Source organism: Chaetura pelagica, unplaced genomic scaffold (assembly GCF_000747805.2).
Source record: "Chaetura pelagica isolate M959 unplaced genomic scaffold, ChaPel_1.0 scaffold521, whole genome shotgun sequence".
Classification (NCBI taxonomy): Eukaryota; Metazoa; Chordata; class Aves; order Apodiformes; family Apodidae; genus Chaetura; species Chaetura pelagica.
In genome coordinates, this window is record NW_009952055.1 from 65,871 (window position 1) to 93,412 (window position 27,542).

At 42.5% G+C, this 27,542-nt stretch overlaps 1 protein-coding gene across 1 annotated transcript; it reads left to right on the forward strand.

The window, feature by feature from the left end:
- The first annotated feature begins 741 nt into the window (after positions 1-741).
- Positions 742-2,829, forward strand: LOC104394150 (collagen alpha-1(XV) chain-like). Its single transcript, XM_010003707.1, has 3 exons — positions 742-912; positions 2,111-2,226; positions 2,552-2,829. The coding sequence occupies exons 1-3, from the start codon at positions 766-768 to the stop codon at positions 2,766-2,768; spliced, it is 480 nt and encodes a 159-aa protein (XP_010002009.1). The 5' UTR covers positions 742-765; the 3' UTR covers positions 2,769-2,829.
- Positions 2,830-27,542: the final 24,713 nt, after the last annotated feature.

The window sequence follows — 27,542 nt, forward strand, 5'->3', positions numbered from 1 at the left end:
CTTTTCCATCTTAAAGGAAAAACAATATCCTGATTCTGAGTTAGGAATACCTGTTCATTTAGTGATTGTAACTTCTACACATGGTAATTTTTAAGTTAACAGTAGTGTTACAATTAAATAATTGAAATATTTATTAATATATTTTCTATCTTTATGTCACTGCTTGTTTCAGGTAGACACTCAGAATCTAAGCCTTAATTTAAATGCTTTAAAATATTTAGACAAAGAAAGCAAGGTAACAGCGTTATATTCTAAAACAAAACAAAACAAACAAACAAAAAAGGTGGATTAGTTCTTGCATCTGTGCTGTTTGGCTTAAGAATGCTACTTCTTGTATTTGATAACAGTAAATTTTAAATAGTCTGGTGTCTTGTCACTCCTTACTACGTATTTCCATGCTTGTAGAATTTGTGATTTTGTCTCTGTGGTAACTCCAAGATGCATTAAGATATTAACTGCTTTTAAAATAATTTTATTTTTTAGGAGTATATAATCTTCATGGTTTCTTTAATGCTCAAAGATAGTTATTTGCTATGGTTCTCATAGCCTTAAGAAAATATCTTTACACCTGATACAGAAGGTACTAGTTTTTGTGCTGGCAAGAGGAAGGGGGGTCTAGTCTGCTTCCAAGAGAATGTCTTCCTAGTGTTATAAACTTTTTTTTTTTAAAAAAAAGGAAAAAAATAATTTAAAAACAGTGACGTTTCTTCTTTTTCTTTTCTCCAGCTGCACCTGGTGGCTTTAAACTTGCCATTTTCTGGTGACATGCGAGCAGATTTTCAGTGTTTTCAACAGGCCCAACTAGCAGGTTTGACATCTACCTATAGAGCCTTCCTCTCATCACATTTGCAAGACCTGGCCACTGTTGTCAGAAAAACAGACCGATATAATTTACCAATAGTCAATCTTAAGGTAAAAATGAGTGCTTGATACTTGTTATATTAGGATAGGCTGTAGATGCCCCAAAATCTTGGGAAGTGGAAAAAGCAGAAAATTTCAATCCAAGTGCATTTTCTAAAGCAGCAGCTTTGCTTTGTATTTTGGAGTTAGGTTCAAGAAGCAAAAAAAAAACACATTAGTGCTAAAGTAGAAAATTACAGACTGTCTCACATTTTCTTTGCATTTTCAAGGACTACTTTTTTCAGTATCCTAAGGCTAATGGTTGAAATAAAGCTATAAGAATAGCCTACTTTGGGCAGACTGCTGACAAAGTAACAGTATGATGTTCAGCTTTTGGATGTTTTATTGTTTCAACAAGGAAAGTGCATCCTTATTTCTGAAAGATAGTTACTATGTTCTACCTTCTACTATGATCACAGAGTATAGTAGGCTAAAATGTCTTATTTTTTCATTACTAAAGATAAAAGCAAATTCTGTGTTTAGGAGTGATGCTAATAAAACTGAGAGGACAGTCCAGTGTGTGAGTCATTTTGTGGTCTCACATAAACAGACACACTAAAACTGAGGTAAAAAAAAAAAAGTCTCTGTAGCATTGGCTGACTCCCAGCACAAACAGCCAAAGAAACCTACAGGAGTAACACATGATACTTGGAACATGCTGTGTGGATGCTACTCTGAAGTGCATGCAAAGACAGGACCTTGGGACAAATTTGTAAAGAAAGTATTGTCACAACTTTTGACTGGAAAAACTCAAAAGCAGTTTGACAGGTAACCTGGTTGCAATGCTTTGGCCTTGAACATTTGCAACTTTTCACAAAATTGTGACTTCAGCAGAAGTTCCAATGCAAATTATATCTATATTTTCTCTATAGCAATAGAAGTTTGCCGCAATTTTTCAAACAATCCCTTACACAGTTTGGAGAAAAAGGATAGTGGAAATGGAGATGATCAACCTGAATATTTGGAGTAACAACAGAACAGAGATGCAACTGTGAGGCAAAGGCATGGATCAGAGAGTATTTAGAGTAGATAGGATAGACGAGACAAGTTTGTTCAGAAGCATCATGCAGAAACTGATGTGAAAGCTGAAACTGTAAGTGTTCTTAGATGTAGATAAGATTTTAGGTGTAGAGGTAAATCTATAAAAATCAGGTATAATGTGAATTTTGGATTTGTTTTACTTGTAAAAGTGCCTTTGAAATTTTAACAGGGAGAAATACTTTTCAATAACTGGGAATCTGTATTTAATGGAGATGGTGGACAATTCAACATTCACATTCCAATATATTCTTTTGACGGGAGGAACATCATGACTGATCCATCTTGGTGGGTTTGCAGTACCATTTATAAGTTGTACATTACATTTATTTTTACCTGGTAGTACAAGCAGCAATATCTTGGGTTACTAGAAGTGTGATAAAAATCTCTCCTTTTCCTTATGTCACCTTTCTTTTCCATTTCTTACAGCCTATGAACATGATATCAGGTTGTGTTCTCCTTTCTTTCCTCTTCTTTCTATCTTCATCTTTCCCTGCCCACTGTTTGCTTCAAGAAGGAAAGCAGAAATACATATCACCAGATACACGTGTGCAGCTGAATAAAGCAAAAAAGATGCTTTTTCAAGAAGTAACTTCTTAACATTACCTTTCAGGCCTCAAAAAGTAATATGGCATGGTTCAACTGCAAACGGGATCCGACTGGTTAGCAACTACTGTGAAGCCTGGCACACAGCTGACATGGGAGCTATGGGACAAGCATCACCACTGAAGACAGGGAAACTTCTTGATCAAAAAGTATATAGCTGTAGTAATCAATTTATTGTTCTCTGTATTGAAAACAGTCTTGTGTCTGATCCCCAAGGAAAATAATTCGTCTGTTGCACGTAGGAATATTCCATTTTATGACAAAAAAAGCTGACACTGACATTTCATGTGTAATTATGTAAATATTTTAATTTTTGTCTTTACACATTTCAGGAAAAAAATAGCCAAAGAAAGCATACCCCCACACAAACTGCATTCCAGTTAGGTGAAGCATCCACTACACGTGCAGCTTTAAGTCCTTCCACTTGAACTCTACATGGTTCAAAGTTTGCCAACAATTAAGTCACGGCCCCTTGTCTTTCTGGCTTAACTGAAGATCATTTAAGGGCCCAAGTCATGTGTGGCCTGCAAGGAAGTTCAAGTAGGCTGTCTCATAGACAGTATGACTCAGCAAGGCTGCTGCTACTTCATAATTGGGAAGCTGCATGCTCCACACTCTTTTCACTTCCCTAGATTTTTTTAATACCCAAGGCACTATTCATATATGCGTATACATACATCCTGCCCCTGGGCAATTAATGGGAGACTGTTACATCTTACAGAGCTGGATTTTTTTTATTTTTTATTTTTTTTTTAAAGCTTTAAAAGCAAAGGTGCCCACCTCCATTCAGTTTCAGTGGAAGGTGAATACTTAACTCCTATAAGCTTTTATGGATCACAGCCTGGTGCTAACACATAAATTCAGCAGCTTCCACATCTTACTTCAGCTTTTTTATTTGCAGATTTTAGGCATAAGGCTTTCTGCAGGAGGAGTGAATTTCACCCAGACAAAATCTGGTCTTTATTTTGGTGCTATTGTTACCAGGAAACCTGGAGCAATGTTAATAGAAAACATCCTGTTTTACTGGTAGAACTGTGCAAAATAAATGCAGACAAATGAACCATCTGACCTTATTTATTTCGCTGCATATTAGAGGAAGTAATTTCCTGTTTTGGCACACTGCTGAATGAATAGTATCAGTCATGGTTTCTTTAAAATAGGTTCTAGACATTGTTATCCCACTAAGTTATATGTAAAGTGATTGTTCTTTTTGTGAATTTACGCTTCTGGCATTCACATAATTAAAGAATTCTTAACATAAAAGACCAGCAGCAATTATAGGCATTATCAGTAAATGCTAATAATCTTTGCAAACAGTATCACCATAATATCTGAAGTCTTTTGCCTATATATTTGTCTGCTGCATACTTTAAACAACATATTATATTTCATGGGGCAGTAATTATGGAAGTCAAACTCCACATTATCATTTAAGATTTAATCTATAGTCTGTGTTTGGAAATTCATGTTTATTTGCTTACAAATAGAGCATGAAATTACTGGATAGCTACTATCAAAAGACAAAACCAAATCACACACTATCCTAAAGTGATTTATATAACATAATCTTGTGAAATCCAGCTTGATTTTTCCAATTTGCTATAAAAGATTATTTCCCCAGGTCAGATGAATTGTATCTTCTTTTATTCTTGGAAAAATAACTCCACTATTACAACATGGTAATGAGGCAAAACTAATTTATATTACATTTTAAATGTATGCATGCATAATGATTCACTGCACTCATTTAGAGACCATTTTCCTTAAATGCTGAGCACTCTTGTGAAATGCCAAATTCATTCAGTTCACATAGTTGGAAGAGATGGGTATGTATGTTGGTGTTTCAGTCTGCATCACAGAAGGGTCAAGGGGGAAAATAAGATGCTTTAATGTGCTTCCAGAAGGAACCATCTACCCTTAATCCTTTAATTGCTAGCAGACCCTCAGCTTGACCAAGTAATGGCTGGTGGGGTTTATGCTGCCAGCGAGACATCACTCAGTCATCAACATAATTCTTGCTCTCCCACTCCTGAGCTAGAGCCAGCAGTTGGGTATGTGGCTACTTCTTTGCCTAGAATTGCAGTGAACTCTGTGTGAAGGAGAGGAGAAGAAAATACAAAAAAAAATAATTGCCATTTTTAGGAGATGCTAGGAGGAGTTTAGGAGAACTAGTGTTTTAGAGGGTCCCACAAATCAATTTTTGCCCATCCTTTCACAGGACTAACCCCTCTCTGTATCCTGAATAGCTGCTAGAGATTGGCAGGGAGCTGAAATTGGTTAAGCACCATCAGTGAGATGCTAAAGGACTTCTAATGTTTGCTTTCCATCTCTAACATTAATCTGCAGGCTGCAGGAATTTATTACATACCCTTCAACTTCATACAGAACATGGACCATGCATCATCTGGGCTGCTGTGGTGCTGACTTCATATGCTGCGCTCACACAGCAGCAAGGGAGTCAGCTTACAAGACAATGACATGAGATATATGTTAGAAAGATTTCCCTTGGAAAAAAACACACTTTTGGTCACTTAAATTAGAGACAGCAAGGTTCCTAATACTTCCTAATGTAACTGAAGACAAAAAATAGTGTTCCTTGAGGATATAGAATCATGGAATCAGAATGGTTAAGGTAGGAAGGGACCTTAGAGATCATCAGGTTCCAACCTCCCTGCTATAAGCAGGGACACCTCCCACTAGACTAAGTTGCACAAAGCCTCATCCAACCTGGCCTTAAACACCTCCAGGGAGGGGGCTTCCACAACCTCCCCAGGCAACCTATTCCAGCACCTTACTACCCTAATGGTGAAGAATTTCCTCCTCATGTCTAACTCAAATCTCCTCTCTTTCAGTTTAAAAAACATTACACCTTGTCCTGCCACTGCTCTCTCAAGTGAAAAGTCCCTTCGCTTCTTTACTGTAGGCCTCCTTCAGGTACTGGAAGCCCACTCTAAGGTCTGCCCAAAAGCCTTCTCTTCAGCTCTCGCAGCCTGTCTTCTTAGGAGAGGTGCTCCAACCCTTTGATCATCTTTGTGGCCCTTCACTGGACACTCTCCAATACGTGTTTATCTTTCCTGTGATGAGGGCTCCAGAGGTCTATACTGTTCTCCATGTGGGGTCTCACAAGAACAGAGTAGTGAGAGAGAATCACCTCCCTCACCCTGCTGGCCTCACTTCTTTTGATGCAGCCCAGGGTATGATTGGCCTTCTGAGCTACGAGTGCAGACTGGCAGCTCATGTTGAGCTTCTCATCTACTTCACAGAAGACTCCTCTGGATATTTACCCAAGATAAAATCAAGTCATTTCTCTTCCAGCTGCCTGAGTCCAAGGAAAGCTGGTGACAATGTAGCATCTGATATTGTTGAGAATACAACTCTGGCTGTACAATATCTTAGAAAAGAGAGGCTTGAGGCATTATGAGTGACAACTCAGATCAATCCAGAGTCAAATTCAATGCACTGAAATCTGTATTGTCTTCAGGAAGACAGAGAGATTACGGATGAAGAAGATGGTCTTGATATAATCTGGACTTCATCCTCAATTAGGAGAAAGGGACAGAATTCTTCATATTGTCAACTTGGGGCACAATTTAGTATGGTCGGTATCTTCCATGGTGTCCAGCGCAGTCCTAGTCTTTCAATTATCTGTACAAGAGGACTGACTGAAGCTTACTCTAGCTTTCCCTGCTCCTCCCTTGCCCTTTTACCATTTTTTTGCATGTTCTATGTTTTTGTTGCTGCAACTTCGAACAGGCACAAGGTAGAAGCAGACACATCCAGTGGCTACTGGCGTGTACGTACTCATGTATTGCCACATATCACTGGTGAATATCCTGAACTGCTGCAGCTAAATGTACTAAAATCAGGTTCTTTAAATGGTCATAAACCTGTTCTCCTACAATTGTGGGTACTTCATTGTCCCAGTCCCTGCTTTCACCTGCTGTGGCCTTTGCAATGAGGCTGGAGCACTTGCCAGAAAAGACCAATGCAAAGAAGTCATTGAGGACCTCAGCCTTCTCAATATCGTGGCTAGCTAGGCCTTCTGTTTCCTTCAGGAGAAGGCCTACATTTTCCTTGGTCATGCTTTTATCCCCAACACACCTGCAAAAGCTTTTCCTCTTGTTCTTTACATCCCTGGTGAGATTTAATTTCATCTGGGATCTGGCTCTCCTAACCTGGTCCCTAGCTGCTCAGACAACCTCTCTGTAATCCTCCCAGGGTACCTGCCCTAGTTTCCACCCTCTGTATGTTTCCTTCTTAAGTTCAAGCTTTTCTAGGAGCTGCTTGCTCCCACACTGGCCTCCTGGAGTTTTTACCTGACTTCCTCTTAGTTGGGATGCATCACTTGTGGGCCTGGAGAAGATGATCCTTAAATGTCAGACATCATGGGCCCCTCTTCCCTCCAGGACATTAAGCCATGACATTCTCTTGAGCAGATCCCTGAAGAGGCTGAAATCTGCCCTCCTGAAGTCAAGGGCAGTAAGCTTGCTGTGAGCCCTCCTTGCTGCCCTAAGGATACTGAACACCATTTCATGGTCACTACAACCAAGGCTGCCCTTGAGCTTAGCATCCCTCAACAGGCCTTCCTTGTTGATGAGAACAAGGTCCAGCATAGCACCTTTCCTTGGTGGTTCCTCAATTACTTGGAAAAGGAAGTTGTAATCAACACTCTGAAGGAACCTCCTGGACTGTTTTTGCTTTGCAGAGAAAATAATAACCCAGTACTTCAAAATAAATTAGCTTTCCCTATCGAAGCAGAATACTTTGAGTCCAACACAAGGGTCAGGTGTTCTTGAGGAGAAGTATTTGCTAATTCAGGTAAGGAGCTGTGTATAAAGCAAACAAATCATCAAAACAAGCAACAGAACAAGGCTGAAAAGAGTAACTGCACTAGAAACCAATGCAGCAGTTGGAATTAACAAAACCAGAGCATAAGACAAATAAGATTCTTCTGTCTTTAAGAGGAAGACGGGTTTATTTTGAATCTTTGATGCACTTTAAAAGGAAGTAGTTAATACACTGTAAATACAGTGGAGATGGCAATCAGAATACATGGACTAGTTGATGAGTAAAATACATCAGTCCCATTTCAGGTATTGGAATATTTCCAGAAATCAAGCTGACAGATTTGTTGTGATATGAATTGTAGGTGCAAGCTATAAAAAGAGAGGCTTCCTTTAAATCAAGATGAATCCACAGTGGTGTTTGCACTTCTGCAAAATAATCCGTTATCCATTAAAAATAATTACCATTTAATTTTAATTAAGCTGGTGCTTAACCTGAAAGAAAAAAAATAACCAACCAAACAAACAAAAAACCCAACAACAACTGTTTATATTATGTTTACGTCAAACAGTAAGGTCTGGGAAAAGTAAATAACCATTTGAAAAAGGAATATTGAATTGTTACTGGAGAGGTTAATTTATTTGTCATGGATACTTCAGGGATGGTTCAAATGCAGGAATACATAGTCGAATGCTTACTACAGATTTCTTTCAAAGTGAAAAAACTTCTTGTCATGAAGGTAAATTGGCACATGAATTAAGAATTTCAATATACCATTCCAAATTGGACTTCATTACAATCAGACAAAAGTCTTCAGGGGAAGCATTACTTTTTACTGCAGTGTTTTACTGGTTTGCATTAAATTTAACAACTGTCTTAAGTCCAAAGAAAGCAACAGGAGACATTAATGCCATTTTTGGGATAGAAACCAATGATAGAGTTCTCTATTCTTGGACAAGGAGGATGGTGAGCAGAACTGCCATTTTGGACTTCTGGCGGGCAAACTTTGATCTGATTCTGAGACTGGTTGACAGTCTCCTGGGAGGCAGTCCTGAAGGGCAAAGGAGTCCAGGAAGGCTGGACATTCTTCCAGAAGAAAGTGCTGAAAGACGAGTTGGCAGGGAAGAATGCCGGCCTGGCCGCCATTTCATTAAAGTCACTGAGGTGAAGGTAATCAGGCCAGGGGATTCTTCCTTAGCTGCAAGAAAATAGCTGCAAAAGAAGGAGAGAGAGAGCACCCCTGAGGCCCCTGGGCACTGCGCGGGGACAAACCGCGAGGTACGTAAGGCCCAGACACAGCCCCCCGGCAAAGAGCAGGCCTGGGAGCTCTTCTGCAGGGCTCCAGGGCACACATCCTACCAGAGAGGGCATCATGGTGAGCACTCGGCGCAGAGCCAAGACTGCACCTACAGCTGGGAGGTCTGCACCATCCACCATCTGATGCCTCGACCCAGACAGAAGTTGTGAGGGAGGAGGCAGCTGCACAAACCACAGGCTGTGGGAAATGCCAAGTCCTCTCCCCCGGGGCAGGGGCTGGGGGCAATCCTGCATGCAAAAGCTGTGCGCAGGTTGAGGACCTTCTGCAGCAGAACTGCAGCTGAACTGCAGGAGGCAGTAAGAAAGCCGAAGGAATATTAGGGAGACAGAAAAGGAGAGGTAATTGGCTTCAGACACACGCTGAGGCAAACTCAGAGCCTAAAACTGCAGACGCAAAAACTGCCCCATTAACAAAAATGGAAAGGAAATAACTGAATGATGTGGAAAATTATAAAGAGGAATGGAATACTGCAAAATGAAAACCCGAAGGAAGAAGAAACTTCCATCCAAACCTAAGGTGCCCCTGCAGAACTGTTTCACTGTTCTGCAGGCCAAAGGGGAAAAGAAACCTACACAAGATAAGCTGCCAGAGCTGACTAAGGCAGCTCACGTGGAGTATTGTATACCGAGTGCTAAGAATAAGCAGTAATAGTCATGGGGGATTCCCTCCTCAGGGATACTGAGGGATGGACCCATTTGCAGACCAGACCCTCTTGCTAGAGAGGTCTGCAGGTTACTGGGGGCTTGTGTCAGAGAGGTAACAAAAAGGATACACAAACTTGTACAACCCACTGACTATTCTCTTCTACTGTTTCACTCGGGGAGCGATGATATAGATAGGAGTAACCTGAAGACCATCAGAAAAGATTATGGAGGCTGGGAGAGGCGGTGAAGGGCTCAGGAGCACAGGTAGTGTTCTCATCTGTGTTTCGGTCAAAGGGAAAGGGCTGGAAAGGGCTGACCCAGTTGGAAAGGTTGACAAATGATTAGAGGAGGGGTGCCAGAGTGAGGGCTTTGTTTACATAGACCACAGGACTCAAAAACCTGGTCTCTTGGGGGTTCACTTCTCAGAGAAAAAGGAGAAGGTCCTTGGCCAGAGGCTGGCCAATTTAGTTAGGAGTGATGCTGGGGGAGGGGGACCGTAATTTCATCCCACACCCACCACATTGTGGACAGAGGCAGTAACATATGGCCTGGGCCTGCAGGAGGATTGCAGGCTAACAGGAAAGCATCTGACTTGCAAATTGTTATCCCTGCCAGCATGACTGCTTTGAAGGGGGCCCATCTTTAATGCCTCTAAGCCAATGCCTGGAGCATGGGGAATAAGCAGGAGGAACTGCAGATGTGTGCATGCCTGCAAGGCTATGATGTTATTGGTATCATTGGGATGACTCCTGTGACTGGAATGTGGGGATGGTTGGGTACAAGCTCTTTTGGAAGGACAGGCAGGCAGAAGAGGAGGGGATGTCACCCTCTGCATCAATGACCAGCTGGAGTCACCCATCCTGATATCTGCTGGTAGGGCAACACAACACCAGCAATCCAAGAAGTTCCTGGAGTGCACTGATGACAGCTTCCTCCTCCAAATGATAAGAGGAACCAACAGGAAAAGGTGCTATGCTGGACCTTGTTCTCACCAACAGAGAAGGGCTGGTTGATGATGTAAAACTTAATGGGAGACTAGGCTGTAGTGACCATGAGATGGTCAAATTCAGGATCTTTAGGGCAGCAAGGAGGGAGCGAAGCAAGATCACTACCCTCGATTTTAGGAGAGCAGATTTTGCTCTCTTCAGGAATCTGTTTGGCAAAGTACTGTGGGATAAAGCCCTGGAGATGGGGGAGCCCAGGGAAGTTGGTCCATATTCAAGATTCACTTTCTCCATACCTAGGAGCTGTGTGTCCCAACAAAGAGGAAGGCAGGCAGGAGAGCCAGGAAGTCTGTGTGGATGAGCAAGGAGCTTCTGGACACAGTTAAATGTAAGAACAAGGCACACAGAGAGTGGCAGCAGGGCCAGGTATCCTAGGGAGAGTGCAGGCAAGTTGTCAGAGAAGCAGGGGATGGGGTAAGGAAGGCCAAAGCTCAGATAGAATTGGGCCTGGCCAGGGATGCTAGGAACTACAAGAAAAGTTTCTACAGGTGTGTCAACAATAAGAGGAAGACAAGGGAAAATGTGGGCCCACTTCAGAAGGAAACAGGAGTCCTGGCCATGCAGGACATATGCAGTGACTACTTTTCCTCAGTCATCACTGGCTCTGGTCACACCATCCAAGTTAGACAAGGTGAAGGCATGGACTGGGAAAAGGAAGATCTCCCCACTGTAGAAGAAGAGCAGGTCTGTGACCATCTGAAGGAACTGAAGGTGCACAGGTCCATGGGTCCTGACAGGACTCATCTATGGCTCCTGAAGGAACTGGATGATAAGGTTGCAAAGCCTCTGTCCATCATATCAGAAAAGTCTAGGCAGTCTGGAGAAATCCCCACTGACTGGAAAAGAGGAAAAATACCTCCCATTTTCAAGAAGGGAAAAAAGGAAGATCCTGGGAACTACAGGCCAGTCAGTCTCACCACTGTGCTCAGCAAGATCATGGAGCAGATCCTCCTGAAGGCTCTGCTAAGGCATGTGGAAAACAAAGGGGTGATTGGTGACAGCCACTATGGCTTCACCAAGGGCAAGTTCTGCCTGACTAACTTGATGGCCTTCTACAGAGGAGTCACATCATCAGTGGACAAAAGAAGAGCAACTGACATAATCTACCTGGAACTGTGCAAAGCCTTTGACACTGTCCCACACGACATCCTGGTATCAAAACTGGAACAGCAGAGATTTGATGGATGGACCAGTCATTGGGTAAGGGACTGTCTGGATGGTCACATTCAAGGACTGGTGACCAACAGCTCAATGTCCAGATGGAGACCAGTGATGAGCAGTGTTCCCCAAAGGTTGGGACTGGGGCTGTTTAACATCTTTGTCAGCAACATGGACAGTGGCATTGAGTACATCCTCAGCAAGTTTGATGAAGACACCAAAGTGTGTGGTAAGATCGACACACTGAAGGGAAGGGATGCCAGGCTTGATAAGTGGGCCTATGCCAACCTTATGAATTTCAACAAGGCTATGTGCAAAGTCCTGCTCCTGGGTTGGGTGAATCCCAAGAACAAATACAGCTGGGTGGAGAAGAGATCAAAAATAGTCTGGAAGAAAAGGACTTGAAGGTGACACTGAATGGGAAGCTCAACATGGGCCAGCAATGTGTGCTTGCAGCCCAGAAATCCAACATTGTCCTGTGCTGCATCAAAAGAAGTGTGGCCAGCAGGTCAAAGGAGCTGATTCTCCCTCTTTACTCGACTCTTGTGAGACTCTACCTGGAGTACTGTGTCCAGTTCTGGAGCCCCCAACATAAGAAGGACATGGAGCTCCTGAAGAAAGTCCAGAGAAGGGCCACAAAGATGATCAAAGAGCTGGAGCAGCTCTGCTATGAAGACAGACTGAGAGAGTTGAGGTTCTTCAGCCTGGAGAAGGCTCTGGGGGAACCTCATAGCAGCCTTCCAGTACCTGAAGGGGGCCTACTGGAAAGCTCTGGAGGGGCGTTTTACAAGGGCTTTTAGTGAGAGCACGAGGGTTAATGGATCAAAACTGGAGAGGGTAGATTTAGGCTAGACAACTAGGAGGAAATTCTTTAGGGCTCGGGTGGTGAGACACTGGCCCAGGTTGCCCAGGGAAGTTGTGGATGCCCCCTCCCTGGAAGTGTTCAAGGGCAGGTTGGACCTGAGCAACGTGATCTAGTGGGGGGTGCCCCTGCCCATGCAGGGGGGTTGGAACTAGACTATCTCTAAGGTCCATTCCAAACATAGCCATTCTATGATTCTATGAATAAAGAGACTGGCTACTACTCAGGGAAAAAAGGCAAGTCTTTGGAAAAAGGGGCAGGCCACTCAGGAGGACTACAAAGTTGTTTTGAGGCCGTGGAGGAAGAGAATCAGAAGGGCCAAAGCCCAGCTTGGAATTAATCTGGCTTTAGCTGTTAAAGATAACAAGAAATCACTCCAATAATTAGCAACAAAAAGAGGACTAAGGAGAATCTCCTTTACTGGATGCAGAGGGAAACATAGTGATTAAGGATGAGGAAAAGGCTGAAGTATTTAATGCCTTCTTTAGTATCAGGACCAGTTGTTCACTGGCTACCCAATCCCCTGAGCTGGAAGAGAGGGGTGGGGAGCAGATTAAAGCCCCCATAATCCAGGAGGAGATGGCTAGTGACCTGCTGCACCACTTAGACACATACAAGTCTATGGGGCTGGATGAGACATACACAAGGGTATTGAGGGAGCTGGCAGAAGTGCTCACCAAGCCACTTTCCATCATTTACCAGCAGTCTTGGGTAACTGGGGAGGGCCCAGAAGATTGGGAACTGGCAAATCTGATCCTCGTCTACAAGAAGGGTTGGAAGGAGGATCCAAGGAGCTACAGTTTGACCTCAGTCCCAGAGAAGGTTATGGAGTTATCCTGAGTGCCATTGTACAGGACAACCAGGTGATGAAGTTCAGAGGGAGTGTTGATCTGCCTGAGGGTGGGAAGGCTCTGCAGAGGGACCTGGACAGGCTGGATCAATGGACCAAGGCCAACTGTATGAGGTTCAACAAGGCCAAGTGTCAGGAGCTGCACTTGGGTCACAACAACCCCAGGTGACACTACAGGCTTGGGGCAGAGTGGCTGGAAAGCTGCCCAAAGGAAAAGGACCTGGGGGTGTTGATCAACAGCCAGCTGAACATGAGCCAACATGGTCCAAGAGGGCCAACAGCATCCTGGCTTGTATGAGAAAGAGAGTGGCCAGCAGGACTAGGGAAGTGATTCTCTTCCTGTACTTGGCTCTGGTGAGGTGGCACCTCAGATACTGTGTTCCCTTTTGGGCCTGTCACTACAAGAAGGACATTAAGGTGCTGGAGCATGTCCAAAGAAAAGGAACAAAACTGGTGAAGGGTCTAGAGCACTAGTCTTAGGGGGAGAGGCTGAGGGAACTGGGGATGTTTAGTTTGGAGAAAAGGCAGCTGAGGGGAGACCTCACAGCTCTCTACAACCATCTGAAAAGAGGTTGTAGTGAGGTGGGTGTTGGTCTCTTCTCCCAAGTAACAAGTGATAGAACAAGAGGAAATGGTCTCAAGTTGCATCATGGGAGGTTTAGATTGGATATTAGGAAAAATGTTTTTATTGAAAGGGTTGTCAGGCACTGGAACAGGCTGCTCAGGAAAGTGGTTAAGTCACCATCCCTGGAGGTATTTAAAAGATGTGTAGATGTGGTGCTTAGGGACATGGTTTAGTGGTGGACTTGGCAGTGCTGGGTTAAGGGTTGGACTTGATGATCTTAAAGGTCATTTCCGACCAAAATGACTCTATGATTCTGTGATTCTATAATTTTAAGAATCTGAGGGAAAATAAAAAATAAAGTAACTTATATTAAGGGAGGAAAGAATATTTGGGAGGGACCGTGAGATAAATTATTGTTGTACAATGCTGAGTGTGTGGAAAAAGAAAAGGAACAATAACTGGGTTTGTGGATACATTATAGTGTTACAAGTTCTTACTTGGGGGTTGGTCTCTTTTCTCTAGCAAGAAGTGATAGAATACGAGGAAATGGCCTCAAATTGCACCAGGTGAGGTTTAGATTGGCTATTTGTAGAAACTTCTTAACTGAAAGGGTTATATCTCTAGGTATGTTGAATTTTTTTTTGTGCAACTCCAACAAAGTTTTGTGTGTATATGACATCTGACCTCGTTTGCGTCTTAATTTCACCATTTGGGATCTCCTTTAGCCCTTCTCAGCAGGGTAACCCTCAGGACAAAGGTGTGTACCTGCTGTGTGACTTATGCTAGGGGAGGGAAGGCTGCAGAGCCACACCTGGGCTCCACACGAGAGTGAGGGAGCTTAGAAAGCAAGGGGATTCTGCCTGATCTTCCATAAACCGTACACCAGCCCTGGTGATTGTCTTTTAACACCTGATATTGTACTTTGTCTCTGCATGATCCCATGAGAATCTCCACGTCTCAGGCTTACTGGCTCGTGACAGGAGGTAACTGAAACACCATCCCTGGAGGTGTTTAAAAGGCGTGGATGTGGTGCTCAGGGACGTGGGTTAGCACTGGGCTTGGTAGAGTTGGGTTAATTGTTGGACTTGATGATCTTAAAGGTCTTTTCCAAGCAGAATGTGATTGTGTCATTTTCAAAATGCATGCTTTAAGCCAAGACATTTTTATTCTAATTTACTTGCTCCTTCATAATCGAAAGCAATTAAGACTCCACAGTAACAGATGAAAATGTTTATATTGTATGCTTTATGTCCTCAAGAACTATTCTTTTTAAATAGTGCTAATACTGCTGCAGATGACTCCCTAAAATAAAAAACACCTGTTCTCATAATTTTTTAATGCAGTCAGAACATAACTCCTGCCAGCAGGATAAATGAGTGTTTAAAAATTACTAACTCTTTAGTGTTTTGAAAGCAGTCCAACACAATCAATAATACAGTCTGCTGCTCTGCAGAAAAGCTGGACACTGTTGGTAACTGCCAGTGGCTTTTGTGCAGCATGCTGCATGTGAAAGATACATCTTTTGCATGGATCTTCTGCACTCTCTTTTCCACAGCAACCAGCTAAGCACTGAAGGCCAACAACCATTTGTGTGTGCTTTGCTAGGAGCACTGAGGAGTCAAGAAAGGTCCCTTTGGAACCGACAAGAAATCACAACTCCTCCATCCCTTACAAAGCAGCTAACATCCCTGGATGCTTCTGTAGCTCTTCTATGGAATCATAGAATGGTTTGGATTGGAAAGGACCTTAAAGATCATCTAGATCAAACACCCCTGCATGATCAGGGACACCTCCCACTAGATCAGGTTGCTCAGAGCTCCATCCAACCTGCCCTTGAACTCTTCCAGGGAGGCGGCATCCACAGCTTCCCTGGGCAATTTGTTCCAGAGCCTCACCACCAGGCTGTGGGAAGTCAATTCAGCATCACACATTGGTATTGATCAGGAGTAACAATATAACCTGCTTTTTCAGCTGGTGTTAGGGGTACTAGTGATGCTTCAGTGGAAAACGGGGTGAAAGTCATGTCTGACCTTACTGGAAATACATAAGATCACCTTCAAATTCAAATTCAAGCTAGGATGATTATGTCAATGTCTTTTCAAGAAAGGTGTGCTGTGTATGCTGCATTTCAAGTATGTTGATATGAACGGCAGCAGGAGACTGCCTAATTGCTCTGTTTCTCCTGTACCACAGTCGCTTTGTTTGGCCTCCTTTGGTTCCAGACATATTCACCAAGATCCTAGGCACAGGAATGTCTTGCTACCGGAAAAACATTACCTCCCCACTGAGAGGATGGGTTGGTGTTAACCTCCAAAAAACGGTTCATTGGTGTTTAGCGTTGCTATAGAGTTATGTATTTTAACTTTACAGGCTCCAAGGTCTCAATTGAGGCTAGTTACATCTCTGCAGCTGCATCTATACGAGAAAATTGATTCTGTTTGATTCATGACTGTTTGATTATGGAACCCTGGCACCATTCTGGTCAGTACCACCTGTAACCCTTCCAGCCACTGCCTTGGGCTATGTTCTGCGGGGACAGCATATGCCAAAGACTACTGCAGTGGATAGCTTGAAGGAGCTACCCTATTTTGGAAGAGAAAGACTTTATTATTCTCACAGCTTGCTTAACCATTGTGCCAGGTCTCAGGGCTAACTTGAGTCCTGACCCAACTGAAAGCCTGTACAGGGACTGTAAGACATTCATGTCTGATACTCATGGGACACAGCCCAAAAAATCTTCATGGATTTTTTCCAAGCTTAATATAAAACCCTCCTGCAAACATCCATTAATATATTCCATGTATCCAGACTGCATCCATTCAGGGAACCCTCCTAAAGCCACAATTGCTCTACACAAACGCTCTCATGGTGTATAGAGATATATTGTGCCTATCCCATGATCCTCACCTCATTCAACAGTGATGAGCAACTTGTTTGGGGCATGGAGCGGCTGTTCACACAGCTGTGAAGTTTCAAATATCTAAGTAGTAAAGGGCCCTGGTATGGTCATGTTATCTTAACATTAGCAAACAGGGCAACACAAGACACTTTCCCATGTCCTTTACTCCAGCACCTGGTGGATCAGGCATCATATTTACATGTGTATAGTCTGCCCATTAGGAGTACTGAACAGCTTCCAGTTCTAGAGTCAGGTGCATCTTCTCAATGACTCTTTTCAGAGCCTGGAGCTGTGCTTAGATTTGCCAGAGACAAAAAAAGTTAGTTCCTAGAATCATCCCACCACCCTTTCAGCCAGCCTATGAGAAGCCTTCCTGATACCTTGAAATGTGAGACTTCATCTCATGATCCCACACCATGTTAGGCTAAGATGAATGGTATTTTAGGTGTCATGACTTCGCTAAATTTTTATTGTGATATTGACCAAAACGAAACCCAAAAGTCATATCAGATTTCCTTTTTTCAGCTGAGTTGGGAATTGTTCATCAGCTTCACTCGGCAGCAGTTTCCAACTTGTTCATCCCATTATTTTCAAGTCCATGTTTCCATCCAAGAAGATACACCCCAGTGGGCTCTGAACCTTCACAAGTCCCTAGGGCTTGAGAAGTCCCTAGTGTACATCTGTGAAGAGGTTGCTTCAGAAACATTCACTACAGCACATTTTTATGAAGGTATCTTTCAGTCTTTCATTGCCATTAATTCTGCCTACAGTGTAAGAATCTAGCTCGCTCTTAGCAGTTTTTTCCCACAGCACTAATTTACAAAATTTCTCTATCATTATAGTAAGGCCTTTCTTAAATCACAAACTTAACTCAGCCATTTTTTGTTCTTGATCTCAAATTACAGGAACCAGAAGAAGCCTGTATTAGGAAAACACCACAGTCCTGACATCATACACTCACAAGTCAAGGTATTTCAAACATATCTTGAGACTGTTTGCCTCCATTGTTGAGAAAGCCGAAGCAAAAATCACTGTACAGAAGCTAGCTGGCTAACAGATTGTAAGGTTACACTATAATTTGCTATAGCAGAGCTGATCCAAGTAATTGCAACATACTGCACTGAAAGCCTTATTTACAAGTGTTTTATCCTTCAGGTTGCAGAATGACCATCTTGATCCTCATTTTCATCCAGCCAAAGCTTACAGGAATTCAAAAGAGCAGAATGCTGTTTGTGCAAAGTGTTCAGGTCCAGACAAAGCTGATGTCATGCATCTACATGAATTAGAATTGGACATACAGGCTGTTACTCAAAAGTAAAAAAATATAGCCAGAGCTTATTGAGATTCATAGACTGAATGTGTATTCACTATCTCTCTGTGTATTCACTGTCTCTCTCTCCTCTTTCCTGTAATTTGATTTGTCTTAGAATGGTAGAATAATTTAGATTGGAACTGATCTCAGAAGGTCATCTAATCTGACTCCCTGCTTAAAGAACAGCCAAGCTAACTTCAAAGTTAGATCTTCTCAAATTGCAGGCAGAGGAACAAAAAGTGCAGGTGTCCTTACATGTCTATGCCCCCATTTTAAGGAGACAAGAAGCTGGTGTGTGTGCATGTGTGTCGCAGGCCGGTATTGGGGAGCTGTGCTGCTCTTGTTCTGCTGGCTTGAAAGGCATTTTGTTTAGTCTTAGGTGGGGAGAGAGAAGATGGACCATTCCCCACAATGTGCCATGATACTTTTCTATTAGGGCAGGAAAATATCTAATTGCTGCACAGAGATAATTGTCATTGAAGCCAGAATAGATTTGTGGCCTGGGCCTCTCATAATAAATCTTCTGAAGAACAGCCTCTGGTTTTACTAAGAAAAGGTTGGGGAAGAGAACAAGATAAGTTAGTTGCATCTAACTCAGTCACCTCCTAATGTCCACATTTTTTCCTGGAAAAAAGTTGTCAACCCTCTCAACCTAGCCATTGCTGATATATCAGAGGACACTGCAAACCTTAGGCACATGTTAGAAAATTATTGTTCTCAATCAAGCACCATATAATGACAGATAATTAGCTACTCATTCTGTCAAAATCCAGTTGTCACGATCCGTGACCTATTATATCTCCTTATTGGAGTGTATTAACTTATCAGGATTTGCTGAGAGATCCACACATGGGTATCGCCTCACACAGAGGATACAGGAACTTATGTCCTGACTTTTTTGAGTGAATAACTCGCTCAGTGCTTACTAAATTTCTAACAACAGCAAGGTTTATTGTGGGGAAAACAAAGCAATTTGGGGCAGGAGGTTCAAAAGGAGTGATTACAACACATTAAACATATATGGGTACACCTTAGTTACACATCTTATTCACATGAGGGAAGCAGAGGGGAGGGATTTGCCCGAATGGCTGGATTATATTTTCCCCTATAAGCTGGGGTAGCCGGAATTGTCTCACCACGGCAGTGCAGGTTCGATGAGCTGGGTAGCAAAGAGGCTGCAGGCACTCCAAGCGCAGGTCGCCCACAAAGCGGCGGCAGTCGGCGCGCGGCTCCGGGACCGTAGGTGTGCAGACGCTGGAAACGCGGCGGTTTCAGCGGCGCTGGGACCCCCCACACACACAGAGGGGGTTCAGCGCTGTGTGGAGACACCATTTTAAGTCAGTTTTGTCGGCTGACTCAAAGGACATTTCATGTTCGTGTAAGGAAATACCTGGTCCTTCACACCAGTAAATCACAGTATCTTTTTTATAAAGTCCAAATTACTCATCACCAGGAGAAAAGGTCAGGAATACTGATGAATAGCCTAGAGGAAGGATCAAAATAGTCACTTACAGCTGTACCCTTTTACTGGTACACTCCACAGGACATAAGGTGGGAAGAGAGAAGGGTAAGATGAGTTCAAAGGATTGGGGAGGATGAATAATAAAGCACTGAAGTTGAGGTGAACTCTATGAATGGGAAGTTAGAAGAAAATGGCAAATTATCAGCTCTGTGCAGGATCTATAAAAGCAACTCTGAAAGCAGTAAAACAAACTAGTCCACAGGCTGGAGCTATAAAAAGCATAGTGAACTCAGAGGAGATGTTTGTGACAAGCAGTCTAATTACATCTAATAGCTGTCAAAGACAGTGACAAAAAAATATTTTTGTACCCTTGTCCAAAATTCATGCTGCTCTAATTTCCCCTTAGCCACTGGTAAAAGTCCACAGGCAACTCTGCTTCCATTAACCATTGACACTTTGGGCAATTAAAGAGCAAGAATCTCTTTATGTAAATGCTGAATAAGAATAATAGAATCACAGGGGTTGTAAGGGAGCTCTGAAGATCATCTGGTCCAACCCTGCTGCTGCAGCAGGAACACCTAGGGCACATCACACAGGAATGTGTCCAGACAGGTCTTGAAAGTCTCCAGAGAAGGAGACTCCATAATCAGTCTGGGCAGCCTGTTCCAGTGTTCTGTCACCCTCACAGTAAAGTTTTTCCTCATGTTGAGGAGGAACTTCATGTGTTGTAACTTGGTGCCATTTCCCCTCTTCAGGCCACCACTAAAAATGGACTGGTCCGTTCCTGACACCCACCCTTCAGGTATTTATAGACATTAATGATATCCCCTCTTAGTCTTCTCTTCTCAGGACTAAACAGCCCCAGGTCTCTTAGCCTTTCCTCACATGACAGATGTTCCAGTCCCCTAACCATCCTTGTAGCCCTCTGTTGGACTCTTTCCTGCATATTCCTGTCCCTCTTGAACTGAATGGAATGATTCAAGGTCAGGTTGGATGGGGCTCTGAGGAACCTGATCTAGTTGAACATGCCCCTGCTCACTGAAAGGGGGTTGGACTAGATGACCTCTATAGGCCCCTTCCAACCTGAACCATTCTGTGATTCTGCGATTCTTTAAGTAAGCACAGCTCAAAGTTAGAGCAGCACAGAACAGGACAAGAATCAGGTGAGACCCAATCATGCCTTTGCTGGTTTTGGTAGCAATGTTCAAATACATACTGCGTATCAAACTCAAGTGGTTTATGGTGGAATCCTTTTCACAACACTTCTTTCTCATCTCGCTCACAGGAACGCCATGTCCAAAGAACAAACTAGGATTATTCATCAAGGGTAAGGCTGTCTGGAAAATCCCAGCTTCATATGTTACAAATGCTGTAATGACTAAAGCATGATATGGCCAAAGAGAAAGGATGATCTCATGTTTATGTCAACAGACCAGTGGCCAAAGAACTGGATTCTGTCCCCAATTCACTTGTGGATTAAAAGCTCCATAGAAATTGATTGATTTTAGCATAGGTTACAAACAGTGTGAGGAAGATCAACATGCAATTCCATGAGAGCCAAAATTGACCTAAGTCAGTTCAATGAGATGCAAACACCTTTGTGCTCCACGTCCTACATTCTCCCATATGCTCACCCTCATTGTCATTGAGTCCCACAGAAAGCACAAAAGATCAAAACCAACCCCCAACAAAGTAGAAGATACTGATTTAGCTCTTTGATTTGGCTCTTGTGGATGAGATATGGGCAAGTGTCAGCAGAAAGGAGGGCAGAATCACATCATCACAGGTGCAGAGAACAGTGGTGCTTGCTTAGGTTGTTGAGGTCCTGCACACTAATGTACAGGCCACCTACTGAGCTGTAAGAATTAAACAAATTCCTGTAGAGTTGATCACTAAGTGGTCTCCTCTCATTCTATGCATGGAATAAGGCAAGGTTAATAAATCTGGACACAGATTTTAAATCTGTTCTAAAATGTGTAACCCCAAGTGGAAAAAAGGCATCAGTAACCACAGTTGTGGGACTTTTTAATGCTTCACTTCACAGTGTTTAACTTTTTTTTTTCTGTTATAGGCTTTTTGTGTATGTATCATTTATGACATTTTTTTGTGCATGTAAACATGACTCCTTTTATCACCTCCAGGATAATTCTGCAAATGCCAAGAAGCAATTCTTCTTAGCTAGGCTAAAAGAACAAAATAATTCTAATGTGTTTGTAGGCCAAGCCATTTTTGAGAGTTGATTCAATTAGAAACTAAAACAGTCTTAAAAAAATATATCCCGAATGCCAGAGCCAATGTTCAAAATGTAACACTTAGACAGTTCTTTGACCTTTAGCAAAAGTCTAAGAAAAAAATGTTTCCTAGAAATGACAAAGCATTCAGCTTCTCAAGAAAAGCTGTACTTTTGAAAACTAACAGCATGACAGACTAGACTTCTAATGACTTCAACTATAGCTACAAAAGGAGTAACTTCTTTATAAAAATAAACTGCAACAGAATCATACTCAGAAACATTCTCTTATCTTTTGCCCTGATTAATTTTGAACATTTATTGAGTTCTTCATTTTCTGTCCTGTAATACATTTATTAACTTTGACAAAATGAATCTCATGACTAGTTAGTTAAACTGAAAGGGTCTCCTTGCCAGTTAAAGCTTTTCCTTTCCTATCTTCTACTCTTCATTAGATCAAATATATATATCCTTACTACCATCATTTCCAATTTTTTTTGGCAGAATAATCCAGTACTGTGATGGACATTTTCCTGACTATCATTCCTTAATTTTATCCTATCTTGAAGTTAGGAAGTGGTGCACTTCTGATTTTTTGGCAATGGTCATTTTTAAACATTACTGGCAACAGGCAGTTTAGTTGGGCAGGTGTGACTAAAACATTTTTGGCACTATTATTGGAGATGTTCTGGGATATGCAGGTTATCTAGAACCTTGATTTAACCAGATGCAGAGCAGAGTTCAAATTTCACTGGATAGTATGTCTTTAAATTCAGTTTTGACTAGTGACCTCTCGATTTCAGGAACAGGAAATACTTGTGATGATGGCAGTGGCAAGAAATTTAAACATCCTCTCAGACTTTTAACAGAAGTATTTACTTTTTAGTGTCAACTTCCTCTTGCATTTCCTGTTTTGTGACTTGTGATGGTCTCCACATAGTTTAAGAGCAGTTAACATTCAGTATCAGTATAAAAATAAGTTAACAGATATACCCTAGTTTTCAGGTGCAGTTCTCAATGAATTGTTATAGTAAAGAATTATTACAGTACAGCAGTATTCCCTGTTTCATAATCTGTAAAACCAGTCTTTTTTTTAAGAGACCAGGCATAAATTCTTATTTTCCAAAGTCCAGTACTATCATACAACATCCAATACTGGCTCTTCCCAGTAAGTTGTAACGTGCCACAAAAGCACGATAATACCCAGAAAGGAAAGCTGCTTTGTTCTGAGGATGGGGAAGGGATGGGGAGTTAGCAGTATAAATCCATTCAGGGTGTTATCACCTTCCCAAGAACATGTCACCACACTAAAGCATATTCAGTGAAGGGCAGCAAATCAATAGATCTACATTATCAGATGAAGATTCTGAAGGTTGGCAATCCACAGCAAAAATCACTACTGAAACAGTGAGGCACACTCATGTTAACAGTCATGTGACAGATGTGTTCTCTGCTTTAGGACATACCAGCTTTGAAACTGGTATTTTCTGCTTACATTATGTGCATTTCCTTTCAGTGTTTATAAGCTGCCACATCCCACAGGCTGGGTACAGCACTGTCACTTAGCAAAACTGTACTCTCAAACCAACAGGTTACAACTAGAAAAACTTAGTAAAATTAGAAACTATGTTACTCTTATGTGCCTAAAATAGGGTTAAAAGCAGAGGGAGTGAGGCAGAGAGAGAGATGAAGACAGACACAGAGGTGAATAAAGAGCAGATAGGAAAAATATCACCACCCTTGGATCCAGCAACGATCTCAGCACGACGCTGTGGTCCCTGGATGGCGGGCGCACGCCCCGAGCACGTCGAGTCTGCCTCTTCTATGGCACCTGGCCCTGGCTCTCCTGGTGAGGTTCAGCCTACTTTGCACAGACTCAGTGTTGGCTTTGGGAATGTTCTGGAAATGAGCCAGTGGGGCACAGAGATCCAAGTGATCTCCATCTGAGTTGAGCGAGCAATGACCTTTCTCTTCATACATTTGCTCTGCCATTAAGCAGTAAAGTGGTCTTTCACAAGCTGGCACTGTGCCTCCGAGGGGCCAGCCGTGCTCCTTATCAAGTCAGGACAGTGCCCCATTTACCAGAGTGGCTGCCAAAGGAAGAGCTCCTCTTTCGAGGGCAATGTCCAGTTTATCAGGGTGACTACAGAATGAGGGGCTCTCTTTGTGAGAGCTGGGTTCAGGTGGCTTATCAAATGAGGACCCCACCTGAGCACAACGTCCAGTTTGCCCGGGCAACTGTTTTGAGACAATTATTATTTTGGGGGACTCTACATAAGCTAAGACACTATATGGAGGTCTAATTCAGCAGATGTGGGTTCTTCATAGGTGTGTGGAGAGAAAATGTATATTAATATCAGATTTTTAATTTATGTTTTTTAACATATTCCTTCATGAACAGTCACTGAAATTTGAACCTAACCTATTCAGAAATTAATTGAGGTAAATTGGTCTGAAAGAGGGTTGTGATTTCTATTCTGCTCCCCAGAAAGTACCTGCAGTAATGCAGAGCTATATGTGAAGTTGGAAAACACTTGATGTCTAGATCCTGGCATCTATTCTAGTAGCAAAAAGATCTGGTTAGAGGAAAGACTGCTGAGTATATTGATTTGTCTTCGCTCGTTGGATAGCCAGCACCCAGCTCAGGGTTCTACCTCAATGTGGCACAACACAACTTGTCTATTCATCACCAAAGGCAATCTATTAACTCCTCACAAACATTGGCAGAAGCAAACTTTGGAGGGCTCCTAATTTAAAAGATACATACAAAAGCCTTTTCCCTGTCAAATATGTTAGAAATATTTTACCAGATGTAAGCAAGCAAATAACTGAGGGCCAGGAAACCTGTATGATGCTTGCAAGGTCTGTGACTGTGCTGTGCTGTTGCAGTGCTGAATTTTTAAAATTAAAACAGAAATTACTCATGACTTCAGGAGAAATTTGAAGCTTTATTAGTAGACAAAACCAGAGGTGTGAGTCAACTGTTGTATTTATGTACTGGGAAATTATGAAAAGTGTTTAGATAATATTCCCATGAGATTAAATACCAGCAAAAAAAGTATTGACAGGAAATTCATACCAGAAGTCATCTATGATGACCACTCATCAAAAAGGCCTTTTTAATCCCTGTCTTGAGCTTACTTATTTAATTATGGGCTTTAAGACCCACCTACTTTCATGGACACCTTGGCACAGCTTTACCTGAGGAACTTACCAATTGAGGTTGTCATTGACAGGGAAAACAGATACGGAGGACATGATAGGAATGGGTTATATATTCAGATTTGACAGTCAGAATCTTCAGTGTGGTTAAAAAAACTTCAAAACTTAAACTGTGTTTCAACAGTAAGTCATTCCTGATTGCAACTTCTAAATTTTTTTTCACTTTGTCTCAGCAATTGGGACTCATCATAGTTAATATTTTATGCTATTTAGAAACAGTTATCTATGTTTTTGAAAGCAGCACTGTTGCAGATGTAGTAATATTTAAGAAAACAATGCAGTCAGAACTGAAGTTGCATCAGGAGGAAGGACAAGACAAAATAGTTCAATAATTTGTTAACCATCAAAAATAAAAAAAACAAATCACACATTTTGGATGCAGGGGGGGAGAAACATTGGATGCGGGGGAGGACATGACAACCAAGAATGATGAAAACACTGAGATACTTAATACTGCCCTCGCCTCTGTCTGTAGTGGTCAGAACAGCTACCCCCAGGGTATTCAGCCCCTTGAGCTGGAAGATAAGGATGGAGAGCAGAACAAACCTCCCCACAAACCAGAAGGAAACAGTGAGTGACCTCCTACAGGACCTGGACACTCACAAGTCTGTGTGGCTGGGCAGGATCCACCCATGAGTACTGAGGGAGTTGGCAGAGGAGTTTGCCAAGTCTCTTTATCAACAGTCTTGGTGAACAGAGGAGGTGCCAGATGACTGGAGGTTGACCAATGTGACACTCATCTACAAGAAGGGCCAGAAGGAAGATCTGGGGAACTACAGGCCTGTCAGCCTGACCTCAGTGCCCAGAAAAAGTATGGAGCAGTCCATCCTGAGTGCACTCACATGGCAAGTGCATGACCTCACCATTCTGTGACCAGGTAACTCACTTAGTGAATGAGGAAAAGGCTGTGGATGTTGTCTATCTGGATTTTAGTAAAGCCTTTGACACCATCTCCCACAGCATTCTCCTAGAGAAGCTTGCAGCCCATGGCATAGACAGTTGTACTATCTGCTGTGTTAAAAAATGGCTGTATGACTGAGCCTGAGAGCTGTAGTCAGTGGAGTTAAATCCAGTTGACTGCCAGTTACTAACGGTGTCCCCCCAGGGCTCAGTTTTGGGGCCAGTCTTTATCAATGATGCAGATGAGGGGATTGAGTGCTTCCTCAGCAAGCTTGCAGACAACACCAAGATGGGCAGGACTATTGATCTGCTTGAGGTTAGGAAGGCTTTGCAGAGGGATCTGGACAAATTGAATCAAATGGCAAAGGCCAGTTGCATGAAATTTAACAAGGCCAAGCGCCAGGTCCTGCAAGTGGGTCACAACAACCCCAGGTGACACTACAGGCTTGGGGCAGAGTGGCTGGAAAGCTGCCCAGAGGAAAAGGACCTGGGGGTGTTGATCAACAGCTGGCTGAACATGAGCCAGCAGAGTGCCCAGGTGGCCAAGAATGCCAACAGCATCCTGGCTTGTATCAGGAATAGTGTGGCCAGCAGGAGAAGGTAGGTCATTGTGCCCCTGTACTCTGTACTGGTGAGGCCACAACTTGAGTAGTGTGTTCAGTTCTGGGCCCCTCACTACAAGAAAGGCATCGAATTGTTGGAGTAAGTTCAGAGAAGGACAGTCAAGCTGGTGAAGGAGCTGGAGAACAAGTCCTGTGAGGACAGGCTGAGGGAATTGGAATTGTTTAGTTTGGAAAGGAGGAGGCTGAAGGGAGACCTAACAGCTCTCTACAACTGCCTGAAAGGAGGTTGTAGGGAAGTGGCTGCTGGTCTCTTCTTCCAAGTAAATAATGACAAGACTAGAGGAAATGGCCTGAAGTTGAACCAGGGGATGTTTAGACTAGACATTAGGAAGAATTTCTTTACTGAAAGAGTAGTCAGACACTGGAATGGACTGCCCAGGGAGGTGGCAGAATCACCATCCCTGGAGGCACTCACAAAACATGTAGATGTGGCACTTCAGGATATGCTCTAGTGGGTGATGGCTTGTGTTTTTTGTGGGTTTTTTGTAGTTTGTGGTGTTGGGGTTTTTTTTGGGGGTTGACGGTTGGACAAGGTGATCTTAGAAATCTTTTTGAACTGTGACAATTCTGTGATTCTGTGTTTTTTAAGATAGGACTTGCATCGGGTAATAATGATGTAACATCAGACATCACAAGAATACACATAATGTAATACTTAAGTCTTTTGCACTGGATACATATATAGACAAAGCATTTCCATATCCAGAAACACAGGAAGTATTTGCTTAGTCTAGTTTTGTATACGGTTATTAAGACCTCAATAATTGGTGCTCAACAGCCCCATGTAGAAAACAAAGACACAACATGGAAAAATGTCTTAAGGTAGAACACAAAGCAAGAAAAGGCACAGATACTTTCTATAAAACATTCCAGACTCAATAAACAGCACATTTGGTTTCTTGTGTGAGGATATTGCAGGTTTTAATGTCAAATAAAACAAAACAAAAAAAATCCTGGTTCAAAAGTTTGTTTATTAAGGCCACAATTAAAAAATACATCCTTCCAAGTCGTTTATGGTGTGGACGAAATAATTTCTTAATATATGAAATAGTTTTGCATATCCCTACGCTTTCTTAAAAGAATTTGAGATGTGAAGGCCTCAATCATCTCCATAGTCTCTCAGTACTTTTTCATCCTTACTGTGTTCTTCAATCCTTATGCTTT